Here is a 22433-nt window from a genome sequence, read left to right on the forward strand (position 1 = left end):
CAGGACTTAGTCAAATTCCGCCAGAGGCACCCTGAGGTAGTACTTCTACAACATGTTGATGATCTTTAGCTAGCGACTGAAACAGAATTAGAGTGTAAACTGGCTACTGAGGACCTACTCCAGGAGTTAGACAAGAATGGGTATCGGGTATCTGCTAAGAAGGCTCAACTTTGCACTCCCCGAGTGACATACCTAGGGTACAATCTACAGAAAGGAAAAAGGACCCTGTCCTCTAGTCAGATAGAGGCTATTCTGAGGATACCTCAGCCGTGCACCAAGTGACAGGTTCGAGAGTTCCTGGGAGCAGTAGGTTACTGCAGGCTTTGGATTCCGGGGTTCACAGAAATAACTAAGCCCCAAGTTAGGGGAAGAAAAGCTAACAGAAGTTCATAATTTTTCACTGCTTAAGTCCTTGCAGGCCCTCTATCTCGCACGGCAGGAGACCCACCAACTGGTCTCCACCACCAGAACAACCACTCAGCATCCAGTCCAGCCACACAACCATGCTCCAGGAGATTGGATCTGGGTAAAGAAGGTACAGCCTGCTTCTCTTGAGCACCACTGGGATGGACCTTTCCCTGTCATCCTCACAACTCCCACCGCGGTCAAGGTAGCTGGACGCCGTCATTGGATTCACCATACCAGGATCAAGGCTGCGCATCCACCACAGACATCAGAACAATGGACCCTGCATCGGACAGAGGACCCACTAAAGATAAGACTATCAAGGGTCCAGTCTGGACCATCTTAATTCTCTCCATCCTAAAGTAAGGAGGTCTTTGTATGGCTTTTAGGTGAAACCTGACAGAATAGGAGAGGATTAGACCTACTGTTAACTACGTATGTCAAAAAGGGTGCAGGCAGGAATCAATGATTTGAATTCCCCTAAAAAAACCAGTGGGGAATGTTAAAGGTGTGGTTCTGGGCAAAGATAATCTGCTCACTTGTTTGATGATTAACTAGGGTGTGGTTAATCTGCTTGCTTGTTTGATGTTAACTAGGATGTGGCTAGGCTTTGTAAACTGCCTCTTTTGGGAGCTCGAGGCTGATCTCCTGGAACCCTGTGTAGTAGAGAGTCAGTCGCTGGCCGGGGCCGGCTAATAAAGCTCAAAATTCATCTCAATTGGCTCCGTGGGTCTTAGAATTGATCGCGCCACAACAAATAGAACCATTACCCTTCTCTCTTTCATCTTCACATGGAGTTCTTCCTGTGTGTGTCTGTGCAAGAATTTTCCCCATTGTATAAGGAAACCAGTTATATTGGGTCAGAGCCCACCAAATAATCTCTTCTTAACTAATTACATCTACAATGACCCTATTTCCAAATCAGGTCACACTCCAAAGTACTGGTGCTTAGGAATTCAACATATGAATTTTAGAGGGACAAAATTCATAATATCCTCCCATTTTTGGAAGCCCAAACAGAAGCCAGAGCCCAAAGGAATCTATTGATACAGGCCATATGAATTAGCCTCACAGGGCACAGGGCAGGGTAGAGAAAGATGAAGAGTGGGTCTCGATGGGACAAATGGATGACATCCAGTATACTCATCTTCCATAATTCCTTCCTCCAGCTGTGTTCAAGACTCCAACTCTACTCCTAGGGATTCAAGACTAGGATCGAGACCCAAACCACTGAACCTCTCGCCTTTACACCCACTCAGCCATCATGTCCTGATCACTTTTACTTACTAAATTCCTTCTCCTTTTCTCTAACTCCACTTAACTACTACTACAGCTTTCTAATCAATATCTCTGCCTCCAGTCTCTCTCTTTTGCATCTCTCCAGTCTCAACCTGTATGTTGCCTCCAGACTGAGCCTATTCACCTCACTCCTTGCTCACTTCTTACTTCTAAATCTTTAGCTTGATTCTTCAGAATCTGATTTCTTTCTCTTCCACTATTTTCCCATGTGAGGATTAAAAGCGTTAATACAATGTCAAGTATATAATAAATACTCAGTATTTATTGAGCTATTTTTATTATTGTCCCAATTAAATTATTCTACCCTCTGAATATCTATATTTTATTCAAATCTTCCATGCCCTTTGCCTCCCTAGATTCAAGTCTTTTAGGTAGGAATTCCTATCTAACCAGCTCCTCGGCCTCTAATTTCCCATTTCTAAAGCTTTGTTCTCCTTCCCTCCAGACTAAGAGGAAATGATCTTTCTTTCCTAGACTGGAAAAGCTCCTTGTGTTTTCTATTCTGTTTCTTCCTGGGGAAGCTACACAGGCCCCTTATTCTATCAGCTGGCCCTTGCCTGACCCCTTTCACCTCCCCTGACTCTTGCCTTCGCCTTCACATAGGCATAGGCCTCTTGATGTTGTACTTCCTCCAGCTCCCATGCACTGCCCCTTTTTCAGTCCCAGATTTCTCACACAAGTAGTTCATGCTTGCTGCCTCGACATTCTCCCCACCCTTCTTTCTGCATCCCTTCCTAGAGCACCCACTCTTCTGATCCCACTCTCTCCAAGGTCACTGATGATTTGTTTCTCTATGGCCAGTTCTGACCTCTTCTGTTATCATTCTGCTTGACCATTTTGCACATTAGAATTCCTCCCACTTCAAGATCCATGTCAGTATAATCTAGCTTTTCATTCCTTTATTTTAAAATGTATGAATTCTCTGAGGTTATATGCCACATCCAGCAAGTGGTAAATCCTGCCACATCCAGCACGGCCCTGGAAAATAAACGTGAGTGGGAACAGTGGGAGATTGAAAAAAGAAAGAAGACAGAAAGCTGGGATCAGGAGGTCCACTGCCCACTCACTGATGGTAGACGATGGCGCAGTTTTAGTTTTGCAAGCTGCTTTTATACAAGAACATACTAGGTGGCATAAGCAGTTTCCCTTAGGCATAACAACACTGTTTCTTCTACTTTTCCCAAGCCATATCTTATCATGACCTTCAGCTTGTTTGCCTGCCTGTGGCTATGTTTATACTTTCCTGTTCTCAGGAGTTTGCTGAAGCGAGGTAACCCTTGGTTGCCCTCGCAGACTGTAAGGACTTTGTCAGCTTACAGTCCACTCTCCACCTTTCCTTTTAAATTGAAGCTGCGGTGCATGCAAACCAATTTGAGACTGTGCTAATTGTCATTGGAAGATTCAGCAGTTGACTGAAAGCACAGAAGAATACAACAAGTAAGCATACAATTCCAGCTAAAATTCAAAAAGTATGTTTAAGCATATTCAAAGGATTAAACCCTAGCAAACTATCTAATAAGTCTTTAGCTAAAGCTCGAGGATTGATTATAGTATCTTTAGTATTTTGAATGTCTAAAATTTCTTGATGCAAATTATGCAAATCTAAGCTCAAATTGTTATGATGCCTTGCAAATTAACCCTTTGCCAATTCCATAGTGACTGGTTATAAATCACGTTAGTCACACAGATTGCCTTATAGGCAGCATGACAGCGTAAACTCATCCTTTTCTCCAAGGCCTCAATCTCATTTCCATTCTGAACAACTGATTCCAGAGCATTTAATTTTACCTCTAATTTTAAGTCAATATCCTTTGACTTTTCATAGCTATGGATGTATTATGGGCTAATTCATTTACAAAACTGGCATTCTGAATGCTTTGTGACAATGCGACCGCAGCAGTAACTGCCGTGGCTACCAAAGATACAAAGACTACTATACCAGCAATAACCAGTCCTATAACTCTTTTGTGTCTGCTCAAGGCAGACTTAATTTCTAACAGAGTTTGAACACTGCTATCATCATACCAAGGCTCTTCCAATTTTGTTGGTAACATTATAAAACTAAGTTGATTCAAAACCAATAGATCTGACCCTTTGTTGTGAGGACTTACACAATTAGTTAGATTGCAATTGACACCAGATATATTAAGAAGTCCATTAGAAGCAGTTGTTTGTAATTGTCCAATTAGAAAGACATAAGGGGCAGCAACGTAGGCTCAAACCCCATGGCTATGCTCGATATCAAATCTGCAGTAGATGAATCAGACAGATTAACAAAGTCCAAGGCTGCAAAGGCAAGCCACAAGTCCTTTTGAATGTGTCCCTTTGGGGTGGTCATCAAAGAAGCTATGTACCCTCCAGGTGTCATCCGGTCTTTTTGAGCAACAATGCGATGAGACCAATCATACACTGTCTGTGGCCATCTGGTTGTATTATGTTCCAAAGGCAGAGGATGAGCACATTCTAGCCAATTCATCCATCCTTTTAACTCCACTGATGTAGTATTGGGACAATAAGGTATCCCAGGAGGATGAGTTGCTAGCACCACCATAGTATTGTTAGAAAATCTAAGAATAGATAATTGCTGCAAATACTTAAACATGTCCTATAGTCCAGTGAGATTAGCAACACTAGCCACCACATGGCCGTCTTCAGGTAAGATTCAATTCTCAAGCATCCTGTAACTCCAGTATGAGTCCCTGCACACAGTGGTACAACCGATGATACCCCCCCAAAATTAAAATTCATCCATTGTGGTTTTATATGGCCATCAGGATGGCCTCCAAGAACCTGCATGTCATCAACAAACACAGGTACATTAACATCTTCCTATGTAAATGGATGTAATACAAGAGGATTGGGATAATATATCCAATAGTTCTCTCCTTTGACTATACTTACTTGTATAGTGAATAAAGCTAACATGGCCACAAATGATCGGTCAGGTGTGACAGACAAACCCTGACATCCAACCATGTCTTGTCCTGATGTTAAATGTTTAATATCCCCCTATGTGGGATTACATGCCCTCCGAGTCGCTCTGGACTATGGAATGATTACCGGAGGAGTGATCTTCAGATGCTTCAGGGGAGGGATGAGCTTCTCTGGGTCTGATCCATCCACCATCTTCACAATGTCTAACCAGCCTTTAAGGCAGCCTACGAGGTCTGTCAGCACCTTCAGGAAAAACACAAACATGCCTCTGGCCCCATACTAAAACAGAATTCTGGGCCATGCCATTCATTAGTTAATGGATCTTTCCAACGAACTACTGCTTGTGGATTCCCCGAAGGGGACCAGAACCTTTCTGTAGCTGTTTGACCATCATCATCTGTGTTTAAAAAATTTAAAGTAAAAAGCACTTGATTTAATACATTTTGAGGAGTCGTGGAGCTAACTCCCCCTTTTTGTTTTTGTATTTGAAGTTTGAGGATGCGATGAACTCGTTCTACAATGCCTTCTTGAGGATTATAGGGTATACCTGTTACATGTGCGATCTGGAATTTGTGACAGAATTGTTGAAATGTCTTGCTAGTATACCCAGGTCCACTGTCAGTCTTAATTTGCTTAGGAAGGCTTAGGACTGCAAATGTTTGTGAGCAATGACTAATTATATAACTAGTGCCTTCTCCCGAATGAGCGGTAGTGAATATAAATCCTGAACTGGTATCTTTAGTAGTATGTGTCCAATGAAGCATAGGTCATTCCTAGCTTGAATAAACTTTTGAAGCTGTATGAATAAATGAAAGAGTCTCTCATATGCCATATGTCTAATAAAGGCAGTTTCAATCATTTGACTTACAGTATGTAAATAAGCACTAGCACTGTCTGAATAAATATTTACAGGTTTTTGTGGAAACAGCTCTAAGGCCCAGATTAAAGCCAATAATTCAGTTCTCTGAGCCAAAGTCATGTTAGTCTGTTTTGAATAAGTCTGAGGAGGAGTATGTACTGCAGCAATGCCACTGCTGGAGCCATCTGTGAAAACAGTAATGGCCTTGGGGATTGGTGTCTGGGAAATCACCTTAGAAAATATTACCGGTGTTAGAAGCAAAAACTATATCAGCTTATCAGGTAGATAATAACAATCAACAGTTGTGTTACATTGAGCTAATAATAATGACCATGAATCAGAATATTGATTTAACTATACTTGCTGCTTCTGATTATAAGGAATAATTATAGTGTCAGGATTTCTTCCCAAGAGCTGTTGCATACGGGTGTGACCCTTATCTATAAGGACAGCAATTAATTCAAAATATGGGTTAAGAACCTTTAGACCAGAATTTGGTAAATGTAACCACTCTATTGGGCCTGATTTCTGCCAAATAATCTCAGTTGGTAGGGGCTTAGTTGGGCAGATTACAAGTAACAAAGGCAGAGAGGGATCTATACGATAAACCTGTGTATTTTGTATTGCTTCATTTATTAATTATAAAGTCTGTTTAGCAGCAAGAGTTAACTCTCTGGGAGAAGAAGGAACAGAATCCCCTCTCAATATATCAAACAGAGGCTGCAGTTGTCCTATGGTGATTCCTAACTGCGGTCTAAGCTAATTAATATCTCCAAGTAATTAAGCATTTTTAATGAGTCAAACCGAATTTGAACTTTTTGTGGTTTAACTATATGCTGCAAAATCATAGTTCCCAAATAAGGAAAAGGTGCAGACCTCTGCACATTCTCTGGTGCAATGCAAAGACCATAGTTCTGTAGATACCTGCAATTCAGCATATGCTTGCAGTAGTATTTTTTCCTCTATGTGTGCAAGCAACATGTCATCTGTACAATGGATGATATAGGAGTTTGGAAACTTTTCTCTAATTGGCAATACTGCTTGAGCAACAAAATTTTAACATAGTGTAGGAGTATTAGCCATACCTTGTGGAAGAACCTTCCATTGATACCTCTTCATGGGTTCCTTAAAATTAAGTGAAGGAATGCTAAAAGCAAAGTGCTTCTTGTCTTCAGGATCTAATAGTATAGTAAAGAAACAGTCTTTTAAATCTATAATAATTTGGAATCATCGTGGGAGTAGGGAGGCCAGGTTGAGTGGCACCTATAATTTCCATAGTTAAATTAACTGCCCTTAAATCTTGCAGTAACTGCCATTGGCCTGATTTCTTTTTAATTACAAAAACTAGAGTATTCCAAGGACTAATGGAAGGCTCAACATGACCTGCCTTAAGCTGTTCATTAACTAGCTGCTGGGCTGCAGATAACCTCCTGAATTAGGGGACATTGGTCTACCCAAACGGGATCATCAGACTTCGAAGATATTTTTTCCAGCTGTAATCTTACATGAGGTAGCAGGAGCTACCAAGGCCCCAGTTACAAATTTTGATATCCTGCCACGGTACAGCCACGACAGGATCCAGGGCACCCCGAAGGTGGGCAAGGTGTCGGCGCGGGAGACAGTCGACTACACAACTCAGAGGCGGTGTGACACTGTTCCATTTTATTGTGATTTGAGTATAACTTTTATACTTTTTATTTTGGCATTTGATTATACTTTGTGGTTAAGGTAGCAGGGAGTTAAATTTCTGTGGTTAGGCGAAGCAGAAAATCTTATAGAGTATATTATTATTAATGTTCATGATTAACTAGTACATTTTTCTCTCAATCATTAGGACAGAACTACCTGATGGAACAATCTAAACTTTTAATTCTTATATCTATTACGTAAGATACAGTTTGATTTAAGTAAAGGTGATAGATAGATGTATTCATAACAGCAAGCATTGGCTTGTGGGCAGACATTGTTCTTCTTTCTGCCTGAAGAAATCTTTTAAATGCTATTCGATTTATGCTATATCTAAAGTTCAAGCTGAACCTTTCTCATAGCTGTTCAAAAATTTCCTTGGTGCAGTAATGAGGAAAATATTTATAAAAATCAGTTTTACAAAGCTGCTTTCATAAGCTAAGTTTCTGTTCCTTTGTTTTTTAAGCACTAAGGAGGTCCTGACCTAGCCAGCCTTTCTATGAAACTTAAACTACTATAAGGCACATGAATTCCATCTTTATTCACTATATGTATACTATCTTTATTATAAGCTCCTGTATAAGGCAAAGGAAGATCAGGTAATCTTTTCATACTATTAGCCCCGCTAGGTGGATACCAGAGTTCTCTATTTATCCACTAGGCCACAAAAGGAGGCCTTTCCATAGTAGGCACAGGCTTATGAGTAAATTTCTTATCCTTTACTAATTTTTCTACTAACTGCGTGGGAACAGGAGTATAAACTGGTTCTAGTAATTCAGCTTGTTATAATTTATTCATAACATCTTTAAGAGGCGCATCAAAAGGAATTTCCCTTAATAATTGTTCAAATAAAGGGTTTACGCATTCTGGACACGTCAGGGTGACTAGAACTGATTCCATACGCAGGGAATTTACTATGTTTTCCTCAGAGCCAATTTTGAGGAAATCCATTTGTACAGCGTTTACACTTACTAGAATTTGTGCTACCCAAATTCCCCCTATTAATAGGATCATTTCTAAGAAACCAATTATCCCTAAATACATGCCACGTCCTCGTTCTTGACGATGCATTCCTTGAAGCCTCTGTCCCCATCTCCGGACCTTGTCATGCAGTAGGGTAGAAAGAGGATGCGGCAATATCCTATCCCAGAGCAATCATATTTAGGTTGGCCTTGTATAAGTTGCATATGGCCTTGTTGCTCCTTCCCAAGTCCGCCAAGAGGGATATAACCTTGTCTAAACATCATGTTAGAAACTTGAGTATTTGGACTAAAAATCATAATCTTTAGCTGTGACAGAACATCTCTTCCCCATAAATTAAAAGGCAGACCAGGAAGTACATAAGGACTGAAAGAACCCTGTTGACCATCAAGATCTGTCCATTGTAATATCTTTGAACTTTGTATGGTCCTTGAGCTTGTGCTATGCCTTGCAGCTCAGTTAAAGCTGGAGCAGTGGGCCAATTGGAAGGCCAGTGCTTATCAGCGATAACTGATACATCACCTCCAGTATCTAAAAGACCAGAACACATTTTTCCTTCTGTCAATAAAGGCATTATAGGTCTTTCTTGTTTAATTTGTTGGACCCAATAAAAATCTGGGGAACCAAATCCAGATTTTCCCCTCTCCCTAGAACTTAATAGTTTCGCAGCCTTTATATGAGGAATAAATACTAATTGAGCAATTCTATTAGTTGATAATATTTGAACAATTGTTCATACTATTTGAGCCATCATTTTAATTTCCCCTGTATAATCTTCATCAATAACTCCTGGCAACACCTGAAATCCCTTCACAGTCATGCTACTTCTTCCGAAACTACTGTTCCAGGAGGAATAGAACCCCATACTCCCAAAGGAATTGCTTGAGGCCCCATTTCAGGAGTTAATACGTATCGGGTGGTGGGACTGAGGTCCAGTCCTGCGCTTCCTGGTGTAGTGCGAGAGTTGTTGAATGGTGGGCTTGCCTGAGATAGCCATTCACATTGGGCGGCAGGACCACTGATGGATTGGTAATTAGTGCCCCCATTATTTGGTGGGGCCGGGGCCGGCCCCAGGGACCATTTCCCTGAATCAGGTTTCCCTGGACATCATAGATAGACTTACAATTATTGGCCCAATGTACCCCTTTTTGACATCGGGGCCAAACTCCAGGCACTTTAGGTTTACTTGCCCCTCAACCACGTGACATTGGGTTACTTCTAGAACCTCCAGCTAAATTCTTGGTGGGACATTCCCTTGCAAAATGTCCAGCTCTACCACTTCTGAAACAACTATTTCCACCTTTCATTATCTTCCCCTGTGGACCCTTTATATTACCTAGAGACTGGGTGAGGGCAGCATCCAGCGCAGCCCCCTGCACATATGCTGGCCCAATATCTGCACAAATTCTTATAAAATCAGACAAACTGGCAGTTTTTCTGTAAGGTCTTAATGCTGTCTGACAAGGTTTGTTAGCATTCTCACAGGCAAGTTGCTTCCATATTATATTCCCTGCTTCACTATCAAATACTGTTCTAGACATAGCCTGCAAGAGGCGAGAAACAAAATCCTGGTATAATTCATCAAGGCCATGCCTTACATTATTCAATTAATCTGATTTAGCCCCGGAAGTAGGAAGGCTGAGTCAGGCCTTCATGGCACAAATATTAATTTGTTGATATGCATGGACCTGATACACCAGCTGCTGCATGAGATTTAAATATTGTCCTTCTCCAGTCAACACTTCAACACTTATAGGAACATTGTGAGCAGCATTAAGCCTTGCTTGCTGTCCACTGAGATCACTCTTCCACAGTAAATAATCTCCCCCTGATAAACAAGCCCTAGCAATTGATTTCTAATCACTGGGAGGCAAGGCTTCACTCTGAAAACCCTCAATAATAATTGATTTCTAATCCCTGGGAGGCAAGGCTTCACTCTGAAAACCCTCAAGCATTGCCAAAGTAAAAGGCGCTGTAGGCCTATATGTAGCATAAGCCTGTTTCAGGTCTTTAAGCATCTTAAAAGGAACAGCAGAGTGTTCTCTACTGATTTGCCCATCTACTTGTCTCTCAGTGACCGGAGACTTAAAATCCCCCAGTATCTTCTCCTTGCTCTCTGGCTATCTGCAATCCCTGTTGTATGGGAGAACATAAGGTTTTAGAGGTTACAGTCAAAGTAACAGTATTTCTCTTAGGCTTGGTCCCACAGGAAGGAACTACAGCAACAGCCACAGGCGGCGCTCCATAAGATAATTCTGCCATAGCCGCAACCAGTCCTGTGGCAGACTCTTCCCCTTCCTCATCTGAGCTTTCTTTATCAGAGGACTCTGTAGAATGACAATATTTACATTCCTCTGTTTCTAACTCCTGCTTATGCTCTGGCGACAAAAGCTCCTCAGTTAAAGGAGGGGGCTGAAGGCAGTTTTCTTTAAAGCTTCATAACCCTCTACTGTACTCTTTAATTGCTTTATTATAGCAGGAAGTCGACTGGCAGAAGGTGCAGGGTCAAGAGTATGCCTTACTAATCCCCATAAGGCAAAAGTTGGAATAGGGAAATCTTTAGGTTCTTCAGCTAAAAAGCGTTCCCATAAGCACATTCCAACCTTTCCCATGTTTCTAAATTCACTGTCCCTTCATTTGGAAACCTAGGACAAGTTCCCTGTATAAAATCTAAAACTTGCTGAATCTGGTGAGTGCGCACACTACATCCCCTAGCCCTAAGTATAGCTTTAAGCATTTGTACAAAAATGTTCCGGTCCTTTGACCCTTGTTGTCCCATGTTTTACTCCTGATTATTACAACCTATTCCTATCATTTACTAAAGGCCTTGAGTTTACTTAACACCTTGAATTTACTTAACACGCATTTTTTTTTTTTCTTAAATTTTACCAGGCTGTTATCTGTACATTCTCCCTCCTCCTCTCCTTTATTCTTTTGTGCGCGCTTTTCTGAAGGAGTTTCTCCTCACCTTACCTTTTTTCATGTCTTCCTATGCTTAGGTGCCTGTTCAGGCGCCACTAGCAGCATCCAGCAAGTGGTAAATCCTGCCACGTCCAGCGCGGCCCTAGAAAATAAACCCGAGTGAGAACAGTGGGAGATTGAAAAAAGAAAGAAGACAGAAAGCTGGGATCAGGAGGTCCACTGCCCACTCACTAATGGCAGACGATGGCGCAGTTTTAGTTTTGCAAGCTGCTTTTATACAAGAACATACTAGGTGGCATAAGCAGTTTCCCTTAGGTATAACAACACTGTTTCTTCAACTTTTCCCAAGCCATATCTTATCATGACCTTCAGCTTGTTTGCCTGCTTGCGTCTATGTTTATACTTTCTTGTTCTCAGGAGTTTGCTGAGGCGAGGTAACCCTTGGTTGCCCTTGCAGACTGTAAGAACTTTGTCAGCTTACAGTCCGCTCTCCACAGTTATACCCTTAATATCTTTTTTTTCTGCAGTTAACCCATACTCCAGAAGCTGCAAACTGCTGGCTATGTCCCACCTTCAGATGTTTTGTTTGGCCCTTCCCTATGCAGAAACTCTCACTGATTCCACAAGGCCTAGCAAATAATGTCCTAAGTCCTTAGCTTAAAATTTAAGGCCATGATCAGCCTGACTCTAGACTACATTTTCTATGTTCTCTGGAGTTCTGGGACTCCCCATCCAACTCCTCGTTTTCCAAGATAATTGGAAATAAGAGAACATGAACACTTCAAAATCAAAGATAATAACAATATTGAATTTGGGCTAAGAGCCCAGATTTTTCTCTGTCCTCATCAAAGTTTACTCCACTGCTCATTATTGTCCATGTGCCTTTAGGCAAGTTTCTAACCTTTTTCTGACCCAGTTTCTTTTTCTATAAAAGGGGATAGAGTATATGCTCTATGGGAGTAAGGATTAAGCTCAATAATGTATGTAAACTGTTTAAACAGTAGTTAGCAGATGGCCAATAAATGGTACCCATTATTAGTAGTAGTAGTACTATTTTAATACTGCTTCACCTCTAAGCATATTCACGCAATTCATTCAAGTCATTTTTAGAACACTGAATTGAATGGGAGTCAGACCTGGATTCCCATCAATTTGTGTACCTCAGTCAAATCCCTGGGCTTCCTCATCTGTAAAATATGGACACGCTGTCAGGATGGGGAGGGTGCACCACCACAGATTAGACTAGTGGATCTCTAAAATTCCTGACACCTCTAAAGCCCCATAGGGGTAAGCCAATGTCTTCTCAGGGCAGGCAAACCTTATGTTCCAAATAGGCAGGTCTGAATCCTAATCCTTTTTCTTGACTATAAAAGAATTCATCCCTCTTTCAGTCTCATTTTCTCTGTTTGTAAAACAATAACAAAACAATTTTAAAAGTAAACACCTGTACTACTTCCTAGCAGAGTTCCTACAGGCAAAAAGCAAACGGCGGATGCATCCTAACTAGCTCTGACCTTCTTCCTGCTCCTAAGCTTCTCAACCCTTTCCCTGCGTCCCACCTTTGCCGCTGGTCAGCCGCCCGCTGCCTTTTTCTTCTTTAAATGGCTCAAGTGTTTTAGGTCGCACCATCGAGTTCTACACTTAGGCATTATAAATACGATCCGCAAGCCGACTTTAAGTGTGAAGGGCGGGCGAGGGGAACCTGAGGAATGAATGAAAGCGACTCCGAATGGCGGAGGCAGCGCAGGCCCCACCCCCAGACGCTCCCCGCCCCTTCCCTCTCCCTTTCAAACATTGGTTCTCTGGGACGGGTCTTACGCTTTTCTCTCCCCCTTCAAATCACGCTCCACGGCTGGACTCTCGTGAGATCTGTGACTTGCCCCGGAAGACCCGCCCCCAGTGACATAGAGGCCAATGGGAGAGGACGACAGTTGCGACGGTTGGGTTTTGAAGGAGCCAATGAGTGCTTGGAGCGGAGAGTTTAAGAAGCGTAGGTCTGTACGTCTAGGGGTGGTCTGGGATCGGAACCTGTTGCAGGCACACGGTGAGAGGCTACTGGGCCTAGCCTTGGAGGTGCCGAGGCTGGGGGTGCCGGGCTGAGAGGGGCTGCAGCGCAGCTGCGGCTGGAGTGGCCCTGACTGTGTCGTCGGCCCTCCCAGAGCACGGTCACTTGTCTTCCCCAGGGCTCAGCAGGCATCCATTACGAAGACCCCTCCCCCTCCAGACGCTCTGCTCCCATGGCGCAGTTCGTGTTCGAGAGTGACCTGCATTCGCTGCTGCAGCTGGACACACCCATCCCCAATGTGCCCCCCGCGCGCTGGCAGCGCAAAGCTAAGGAAGCCTCGGGACCGGCCCCTTCACCCATGCGGGCGGCCAACAGATCCCACAGCGCTGGCAGGACCCCGGGCCGAACTCCAGGTCAGTGGGTGCGGCGGGACACGGGGAGGGAGAGGGAACGGCTGAGAGCAGCCTATGTGCCCCCTCCTTTGAGATCCTTGTCAGACTTACCTCTGGCTTCCTTCTCCCCGCCCCAGGCAAATCCAGCTCCAAGGTTCAGACCACTCCCAACAAACCCGGCGGTGACCGCTATATCCCCCATCGCAGTGCCTCCCAGATGGAGGTGGCCAGCTTCCTCCTGAGCAAGGAGAACCACCCTGAAAACAGCCAGACGCCCACCAAGAAGGTATGTGTCCCAGAAAGACTTAAGGCAATGGACCCTTCTGTATACTTTGCATAATGCCATCCTGCCTCACCACCACCTTTATGTGTCAGGAACATCAGAAAGCCTGGGCTTTGAACCTGAATGGTTTTGATGTGGAAGAAGCCAAGATCCTTCGGCTCAGTGGAAAACCACAGAAAGTCCCAGAGGGTAAGACCCGAAGTTCTTGGTTTTTTGAAGGCGAGGTCCCCACATCCCCAGGGCTAAGAGGAGATGACTGTCTGCTCTTTCCACCTAAGACTGAGGGGAGGGAAAATGTTTATCTGGCCTTCCAGGCTAGGGGCAGGGGAAGTTGTCAACTTTCTCAGCATCTAGACTCAACTCTGTTGCCACAGGTTACCAGAACAGACTGAAAGTACTCTATAGTCAGAAGGCCACGCCTGGCTCCACCCGGAAGACCTGCCGTTACATTCCTTCCCTTCCAGACCGTATCTTGGATGCCCCTGAAATCCGTAATGACTACTGTAAGTGCAGCCTGCTCCTTGCTGGGTGGATGGAGAAAGAGGGCCTGCGGACCAAGCAAACAGGAATCTCAGGCTCTTCCTTTTGCTCCTTTGGCAGACCTGAACCTGGTGGATTGGAGCTCTGGGAATGTACTGGCTGTGGCGTTGGACAACAGTGTATACTTGTGGAGTGCTAGCTCTGGTGACATCCTGCAGCTGCTGCAGATGGAGCAGCCTGGGGACTATGTATCTTCTGTGTCCTGGATCAAAGAGGGCAACTACCTGGCTGTGGGCACCAGCAGTGCTGAGGTGCAGGTGAGACTTCTCCCTGTGCCACAGCTCTATTGTCCCCCAGACCCAGTGGGCTTGCCCAGCAGGAGGATGTTAATGCCAAGGCCCAATCTCTGATTATAGTGGTCCTCTTTCTCGCTAGCTATGGGATGTGCAACAGCAGAAGCGTCTTCGAAACATGACCAGTCATTCTGCCCGAGTGGGCTCCTTATGTTGGAATAGCTATATCTTGTCCAGGTCAGTGGTTTTTGCTAGTTAGTTGCAAAATCAGGCCATGATTTTTGCCTATTCTCCCCAGACTGTACACCTCTGAACTGAAGCAGCTCTGGCCTGCTGGTGGCATTTGGTGCTGCCACGGAACCTGATTCTCTTTTTCCTTCTTGCAGTGGCTCACGCTCTGGCCACATTCACCACCATGATGTTCGGGTAGCAGAGCACCATGTGGCCACACTGAGTGGTCACAGCCAGGAAGTTTGTGGGCTGCGCTGGGCCCCAGATGGACGACATTTGGCCAGTGGTGGCAATGATAACTTGGTCAACGTGTGGCCTAGTGCTCCTGGAGAAAGTGGCTGGGTTCCTCTGCAGACATTCACCCAGCATCAAGGGGCTGTTAAGGTGAGAGTGGGGCTGGGCTGGGGTCTCTGCAGACCCTCACCCAGACCTGCGGAATATTACAGGGAGATGGAATGGTGGGATTGGACTATGCTGATCTGTGACTCCTGTAGCTTCTTGTCTAGTACCTGCTGACCCCACCTTTATCCCATCTAGGCTGTAGCTTGGTGTCCCTGGCAGTCCAATATCTTGGCAACTGGAGGGGGCACTAGTGATCGACACATTCGCATCTGGAACGTCTGCTCCGGGGCCTGTCTGAATGCTGTAGATGCCCACTCCCAGGTAGTCTTTTACCTATTCCAGCCTCTTACTCTCAGATGTGTTCTTACTCTTTATAGTATTCTGGGGCAACCATGTCCCCACAGTGGCTTTACTAACTCTGTACCTTAATGATTTCCAAACTTCTAAGTCAGCTCTCAGTCTGGAGCTCCTGACTCATATTTCCAACACTGTTATCTCCACCCATGTCTATAGGTGGCACGACCCTAATATGTCCCAAATTAAACTTGTCACTTCCCCTTTGCCTCCCTCAAATGTATTCCTCTTCACCCTCCTCTTATATTGTCTGAGACAGAACCTATTCAGAAATCTGAAAACCATTCTAGAATCTTTCATCCTCCTCAGCTAGTCATCAAGATATACATTTCACATCAGAATATCACTCATATGTCCCCTTCCCTCAGTCTCATCCTTCCCGGTGGAGGCCCACTGCACTGGTCTCAGCATTCTTATTTACTCCAGCCTGTCTATACTGTGGTCTGGGTGGTCTGTTACTGTCTTCCTTAAACCTTGCAGTGGCCCCCATCACCTATAGCATATGATACAAATCCATTGGAATCTCAGGCTCTTGCAGGATCTCCCTGCAACCATTCCAGCTTCTTCTTCCACCACGCCCACCACCCCTGCCAGCCCCATGTAGCCTTCATTCTAGATTTGGGCTTTGGAGCCAGAATTCAAATTCTGGCTCTGTCAACCTACTGACTTAACTTGCATGTGATCTTAGGCAAGTCAATGAACTTCTGCTTGATTCCTCATCTGTAAAATAGGTGACTGTTAACTCTCAAAAGGCTTTTGAAAGAACTGTAGTGATTAAGTCTGAGCCTATAGCACCTGGCAGGATGCCTAACATTAGAATGGACTAAAGTTCTGATATGAGTTGTACTGACTCTTACGTTGTCCCCACACCGTCCCCTCTCCACAGGTGTGCTCCATCCTCTGGTCTTCCCACTACAAGGAACTCATCTCAGGCCATGGCTTTGCCCAGAACCAGCTGGTTATTTGGAAGTACCCAACCATGGCCAAGGTGGCTGAGCTCAAAGGTAGGTGCTAAGTGATAGAAGCCAGACACAAAAGGCTACATATTATATCATTATTTATATAAAATGTCCAGAAGAGGCAAATGCAGAGATAAAACAGATTCATGGTTGCCAGGGACTGAGGGGACAAGGTAATGTGAGACTGTCTTTATTTTATGGAGTGATGAAAATGTTCTGAGATTATTGTTGTGATGGTCGCACCACTTTGTGAATATACTAAAAACCAATGGATTATATATTTTGAAAGAAAAATTTTATGGTATGTGAATTAATAAAGCTGTTATAAAAAAACAAAAAAAGTAGGTGGCCTTCAAAATTGGAGGGCAGAAGTATGTCTCCATTTATATGTGCTGCTCTCACTCGTTTCCTCCTCATGCCCCAGGTCACACAGCCCGGGTTCTAAGTCTGACCATGAGTCCAGATGGAGCCACGGTGGCATCAGCAGCAGCAGATGAGACCCTACGGCTATGGCGCTGCTTTGAGTTGGACCCTGCACGGCGGAGGGAGCGGGAGAAGGCCAGTGGGGCCAAAAGCAGCCTCATCCATCAAGGCATCCGTTGAGGATCAACTCATCACTTCAGTTTTTTGTTTGCTTTTTTTATTTTTCTAATAAAGTCACGTCTCTCTCTTTTCTCCTTGTATGACCTCTGTCCCGGTGGCCTTCTGAAGTGGCTCCTTCCTACTGTGTTCATAGAGCTAGAAACATCTGTCCCGTGGGAGCCTTGATCATCCCTCTTGTTTTTAGACCAGGCTAGCATGTTTCATACCCCATCTGCACGCACACGCACACGCGCGCGCGCGCACACACACACACACACACACACACACAGCCTCATTAGTTTCCTCCTGTCACTTTTAATGAAGACATAAGTGAGTTGAAGCAGTCTCCACAGGCTGTATTTTCTCAGGCCTTCTACCCACTCTGACTTTTGATCAGAGAAGCTCCTGCTTCTCCAGTGGAAAATGAGGGAGCCTGGGTCCACAGTGACAGATTATTGCTGACCTCTTCAGTATGAGGAAAAAGGCCACAAGACCCTGGTGGGGGCCAGCCCTGAGTGTTCCTCTCCCAAGTTTAAGGCAGGGAGTGGGAAGTAAGTCCAGCCCTTTCAGCCTCCAGCTCTGGAGTAGTGGAGGGCAATGAGGCCACATCCTTGGGGCTGGTCGGGAGAAGTAGGTGAGGAATGGAAGCAATGGTCCCTGTGTGCCAGCTGTGGAGAGGGAAGGGCCTGTCCCCTGTTCAGTCTTGACCACATAAGCCCTGGTCACAGGTGCAGGTGGGGAGGACAATGACAGATGCTGCCCAATGTGCAGTCCTGAGGCACTTAGGTGGGCGCCTAGCTAGAGCATGTTTCTCAGTTGGCCTTGACTTTGGTGGTACCTGAAGCTCCATTTTGCTGAACTGCACGGGGCAGCCGTTTGCCTTTGGTGTAAGAATGATACCAGAAATTGGAGAAGAGCACAAAGAAGATGGTGCCGTACATCCAGATGAGGTGGATGATGACTGGATACTGGTAGTTACAGCTGGGCATGAAGTAGTACTGGGAGATGTGCAGTGAGACCAAGACAAACTGGATCTAGGACAGAAAGGCAAAGGTCAGGGAATAGAGGACTAAACAGGGAGTAGAGACTAAATATTCAGGGGGTGGGGTGGGTTGGGGTCAAAGGTGAGAGAAGTCAGATAAGGGAAGGACCCAGACTAGGAATGTTAGGATGGTTATAGGCCAGGTCCAGGCCCCTCACCAGTTGGATGGCAGTCATATGCTTTTTCCACCAAAGGTAGGGCTGAGCCACAGGGCCGAGAGCAGACAATCCATAGTACAGGTACATGATGACATGCACAGAGGAGTTTATCATGGCATGGAAAGAGCCCATTCCTCCTGTGAGTGGACAATAAACAGGGTCAGGAGAGTTGAGCCTTTGATCCCCAGTACCTGCCCCTCTTCCCCGAGTGGCCTTCACTCACCTGGGGCAATGTTTACGCCCCACCACCAGCTCCAGGGAAGCACTGAGTGGTGGAAAACATGTAGAAAGGTCACCTGTCCATCTTTTTTCCGGAGAATAAAGATCACCTGAGAGAACAGCAGGGCAAGGGGTTTCAGAGCCAGTGCCTCTCACTCTTATCCCCCCCATCTCAAGTTCTCACATTTCATATACTCTCACCGTGTCCATCAGCTCAATGAACTTGGAGAAGAGGAAGAGCCAGGCCACTCGAACCATCTGCAAGAAGTCAGGGCAGCCTTAGGACCCCCACACTGCTCCAAGAGCTTCCCTAAACTGGCCCATGAGCACAGGTCACACTCAAACTGTTCCTATCCCCAGGCTGCTTTTGACCTAGTCCTGGCTGCTGCTTACCCTCAGTGCCTCCGGGTTGTTGGAATAGTCCACAGGGTCACAGCGCCAGGTGTAGCTAGTCAGCCAGCCAGACATCAGGAACTAGGAAGGGGTGTAGATTAGGCCACCAGAGTTCTCTCCCTCTCCCAGTCCCTCCCATTTTATAGTTGAAGAAATGGCTCTGAGTCTCTCTGGAAAGGAGATGCCATGCTCTGGCTCTAAAGCCTGCCCCTTATCCTGCCAGCAGGAATTAAAGCCTAGGCATCCCAGGGGCCCACCTCATAGACAATGTACAGGGAGAGTGCCACCAGTGAGAAGTTGTAGACAATCATGAAGCCACGCAGCTGGAAGGGCTTCCGATTGGCCATGATGCGAGGCCCAAGTGAGAGAACGAAGTACACGTAAGTCAGGAGGATGGAGGTCATTAACAGGGGGGACCCCATGAGAGGGTAGCCTTGGATCCGGGGATCTGCAAATAAGGGTCAAAGGAATCAGGAAGGGCCACAAGGTCCAAACGGTTCCCACCAAGTATACAGATATGAGGTCAGGTCACAAAGGGTCAAGCAGGTTCATAGGGGCTCTCCATTAAGAGACAGTCCTAGATCCAGGGATCTCAGGGCAGGAGGAAGGACAGGTGGAAGGCATCTTACCTATATGCTTAATCATCGCATGGTACAAGTTCACAACAGCCTCCATCCTGGCCAAATACTCTGGGGAGGTATAGGGGATGGGTGTCAGCCAGAGCTGACTGTGCCCCTCCATCCCATCCCCGACCCACAGACACAAACCAGACAAGATGACTCCTGATGCCTTATTGCAAAAAGGACATAACAGTGAGAGGAAGGAATTGCTGGGGACTAGGAGTGGGAGGAGGCAGTCTGGCGGGGCAGGGGGCAGGGAGCGGGAGGGGGGGATCTGCTTCCCACACATCCTCCCTGCCCAGGAAGGGCTGTTCCACCCTTCCTCAGCCCTTCCTCTCCACACCTTCTTCCCCTCTCCTCACTATCTGCTCTTCTCTGGAGATTTTTACTTCATGACCTCCCCCTCCTCTTCCTCCACGAGAACTCTCAATTTCATTTTCTTTCCAGAAAGTCTTAGCTTCTCACCAATAAGGAACTCATTTCCAGAATGAACCACCTCTCCTTTCACCGAAGTCTCTCACCTCTCCAACTCTGAGTCTTTCTTCTTTCCAAGGATCCTCCCCTTCAAGTGCTTCGGTCCCATTTGCTCATCTCCTGGGACTGTCCCTTCTGGGACTCTTACTCCCAGTCCCTCCTGTCCCTTCCAGGACTCTCCGCTCCCCAGGATCCCTCCTCTCCCCTGCCGGGACTCTCACTTCCTGGCCCCTCCTGTCCCTTCTGGGATTCTCACCTCCAGGTCCCTTCTGCCCCTTCCTCCCCTCTCCTTCAAGAACTGCCCTCCTGGGCTCTCACCTCCAGCCTCTGTCTCTTCTCTGATGCTCTCTTCTCACTCCTCTCTGGGAGCCTGGCTCTTTGAGACTCCTGCCCCAGCAGCTCCACCTGTCTGACTAGATTGGCAGCAGCCCCGCCCTCTGACCGCCCCCGCTGCACTACCCGGGTTTGGGTGGAGGGTGAGTCCCAGCCACAGGTAGTGCCTGGAGGAGCAGGACCCACAAGGATTGAGAAAGCCAAGTTAAGCCTGGACTCACCACTCACCCACCCTAGACCAGCCAGATAGGCTAAAGTTCTAGTTTTTGAGCCATAAACCTCCAGGGGTTCAAGCCCCACCTCAAACCTTGACCAAAAGAGAACTACAGAAAACCCACGCACGGCATCTTCCCCTAGATTAGCCATAAATTCTCAGTTTGTCCTACTTCAGAATGGGTACAATCACCCCTCTCTCCCAGGGAGGGGCAGGGAAGCCGGTGGCATGTGAGGAGGTGGGGGAATGGGGGATGGCTCAAGAATCTTCCCTTTCCACAGGGTGGGGTCTAATGAGCTAGGCTCTCTCCCCCTCAGAGCCTGAAGGAATGTCGGGGGAGGGCTTGCAGGGACACAAAAGCCAGCCAGAGCCTGTGATTCTGAGGCAGTCCCAGAGGAACAAGGCAGATCCTGAACCGCCAGGGCAGCAAATGCTCTGTGAGCTGCCTGCACTCTAGTTGACCAGGTTCCTTCTATCCAAAGAACAACCTGTGCAAGTACTGAGTGAGGAACACACCTTCTGACACATCCACTGAGGCTGCGCATACACCCCTCACACACACTCGCTGGGCACACTTCTCACAGATGCTCCCCCAACCTCCATGACAACCCCCAACTGCCCGGGCACACACCATGGTCAGGCCCAAGTCCTCCCATACATACATACACACATACACGCGCTGTGGCGTACACTCCACACGCACGCACACGCACACACACACACACACACACCTGCCTCCAACACAGCTCTCTCCCCCACTCAATGACAAACTCACCAATGACTAGCACACACATGTGCACACAGAGCACACACACCTCCTGCTGGCAACAATGCCCTCTTCTGACACATCACCCAAACAAGCCTCTGTGGACTCTGACATGCACAATCTCTAATACTCAGACTTGCTCCAAACTACAGTCACAATGGTGAACAGATCTAAAACACTTACACATCCTCCCTCATAGGTCCTGCATTACCACGTGCAAATGCTTATGCTCACAATCAGGTTTACTCACACATCTGTGAGTCATGGATAAATGTGGTCACATACATAAACTCATATAGCCCACTTACAGGGGAATGAACATAAAATCATCCACACCACATGCAAACACACACCTGCCCTCAGTGATGCATACAGATCTCTTTTCACAGATGCCATTCATTCATTCATTCATTCAGGATCAGATTTTTGTTGGTTGCCTACTCTGTGGCAGGGCCTACCTGGGGAGGCATAGCATGTGCTCTAACACACAGCTACTTCCTGACCCATGTGAGTTTGCCAACTTGTTATCTCTCAACCACCACCCCCAAGATCACCACACACAGGCACACATGCCCGCACTCTGGAGGTCAGAAGTGGCTCAAGGCTTATGAAAAGGACCTCTCTCCACGCGTGAGGAGAATCTGGGTGTGTCCTCGTAGGAGAACTCTGAGGAGTCCTTCCTTCAAGATGGATGGAAGGGAAAAAGAGACAGGCAAAAGAAGGGGGAGGGGAAAGGAGGAGAGAAAATAAGGGAGGGGAGGAGAGGGCGGGGACGAGAGGGAAGAGGGATAAGACAGGAGGTTGTGGAGGAAGGCCTAGGTTGAGTAAATGGGAGCCTGGGACCGGAGGGAGGTTGCTGGAGATATCCAGCTCCAGGGAACTGGGACCTCCCACCCACTCTCCCCAGGAACAGCCTCGCCCACAGCCAGGGCAGGGCAGGGCAGGGCAGGGCATGGGTGGGCCGGGCCAGCTAGGCAGGGGGCCCTGCACGTGGAGCGCCAGCACAGGACAGTTCAGACTCACCAGTGGGGGGCCAGGCGGGCAGCAGTGGAGGGCTTGGAGGGAGCAGGGCCAGAGAGGAGTCCCTAGGGCCAGCCAGCCTGCCACTTCCTCATCTGCTGGGCCGACTTTCTGTCACCAGAGGGGGAGGGGGCGGACCAGGAGGGGGGCGCCTGCTGATTGGGCCTCCAGCTGAGGCAGGAGGGGC

General features: G+C 46.5%; 4 protein-coding genes across 7 annotated transcripts in view; 2 read left to right on the top strand and 2 right to left on the bottom strand.

Annotated features, from left to right (window-relative positions):
• The window catches only part of LOC120619219 (uncharacterized), a 4411-nt gene extending 3276 nt beyond the window's left edge, over nucleotides 1-1135 (top strand). Inside the window, exon 2 of one of the 2 annotated variants that reach the window (XM_039883483.1) lies at nucleotides 410-1135. Coding sequence is in view for 1 of the 2 variants with exons in the window: in XM_039883474.1 (XP_039739408.1) it covers nucleotides 410-555 (146 nt within the window). In the remaining variant the exon portion in view is untranslated. The remainder of the gene's footprint in view (nucleotides 1-409) is intronic. The other variant, XM_039883474.1, reaches the window with a different exon arrangement.
• MED8 (mediator complex subunit 8) overlaps nucleotides 1-22433 on the bottom strand; it is a 50203-nt gene that overhangs the window by 10149 nt on the left and 17621 nt on the right. The window contains exon 8 of the mRNA XM_039883504.1: nucleotides 11138-11228. Coding sequence (XP_039739438.1) covers nucleotides 11144-11228 — 85 coding nt within the window. The 3' untranslated portion in view covers nucleotides 11138-11143. The remainder of the gene's footprint in view (nucleotides 1-11137; nucleotides 11229-22433) is intronic.
• CDC20 (cell division cycle 20) lies at nucleotides 12996-17098 on the top strand. The gene is made up of 11 exons (XM_039883460.1): nucleotides 12996-13130; nucleotides 13270-13504; nucleotides 13621-13769; nucleotides 13859-13955; nucleotides 14141-14269; nucleotides 14367-14563; nucleotides 14682-14776; nucleotides 14926-15154; nucleotides 15308-15433; nucleotides 16353-16470; nucleotides 16850-17098. Exons 2-11 carry the CDS (start codon nucleotides 13324-13326, stop codon nucleotides 17026-17028), a joined length of 1500 nt encoding a protein of 499 aa, XP_039739394.1. The 5' UTR covers nucleotides 12996-13130; nucleotides 13270-13323; the 3' UTR covers nucleotides 17029-17098.
• On the bottom strand, nucleotides 17303-22389 carry ELOVL1 (ELOVL fatty acid elongase 1). Of its 3 annotated transcripts, none has more exons than XM_039883538.1 (8): nucleotides 22250-22387; nucleotides 19449-19508; nucleotides 19077-19267; nucleotides 18820-18900; nucleotides 18628-18684; nucleotides 18431-18536; nucleotides 18208-18344; nucleotides 17303-18041 (listed from the first exon to the last, which is right to left on the bottom strand). In XM_039883538.1, exons 2-8 carry the CDS (start codon nucleotides 19492-19494, stop codon nucleotides 17820-17822), a joined length of 840 nt encoding a protein of 279 aa, XP_039739472.1. In that variant the 5' UTR covers nucleotides 19495-19508; nucleotides 22250-22387; the 3' UTR covers nucleotides 17303-17819. The 3 variants fall into 3 exon arrangements, with proteins under 3 accessions (XP_039739472.1, XP_039739466.1, XP_039739482.1); XM_039883532.1 differs by lacking the exon at nucleotides 22250-22387 and adding an exon at nucleotides 20232-21073 and having other exon boundaries at nucleotides 17806-18041; XM_039883548.1 differs by lacking the exon at nucleotides 18820-18900 and having other exon boundaries at nucleotides 17806-18041; nucleotides 22250-22389.

Source organism: Pteropus medius, unplaced genomic scaffold (genome assembly GCF_902729225.1).
Source record: "Pteropus medius unplaced genomic scaffold, Ma_sr-lr_union100, whole genome shotgun sequence".
Lineage (NCBI taxonomy): Eukaryota > Metazoa > Chordata > Mammalia > Chiroptera > Pteropodidae > Pteropus > Pteropus medius.

Coding starts and splice junctions, on each gene's coding strand:
- CDC20 (XM_039883460.1), top strand. CDS start 13,324: ATGGCGCAGTTCGTGTTCGAGAGTGACCTGCATTCGCTGCTGCAGCTG. Junction 14,564..14,681: donor CCAGCAGTGCTGAGGTGCAG/GTGAGACTTCTC, acceptor CTTTCTCGCTAG/CTATGGGATGTGCAACAGCA. Junction 16,471..16,849: donor CAAGGTGGCTGAGCTCAAAG/GTAGGTGCTAAG, acceptor CTCATGCCCCAG/GTCACACAGCCCGGGTTCTA.
- ELOVL1 (XM_039883538.1), bottom strand. CDS start 19,494: ATGGAGGCTGTTGTGAACTTGTACCATGCGATGATTAAGCATATAG. Junction 18,685..18,819: donor ACAACCCGGAGGCACTGAGG/GTAAGCAGCAGC, acceptor GACTTCTTGCAG/ATGGTTCGAGTGGCCTGGCT. Junction 18,537..18,627: donor TCATTGAGCTGATGGACACG/GTGAGAGTATAT, acceptor CTGTTCTCTCAG/GTGATCTTTATTCTCCGGAA.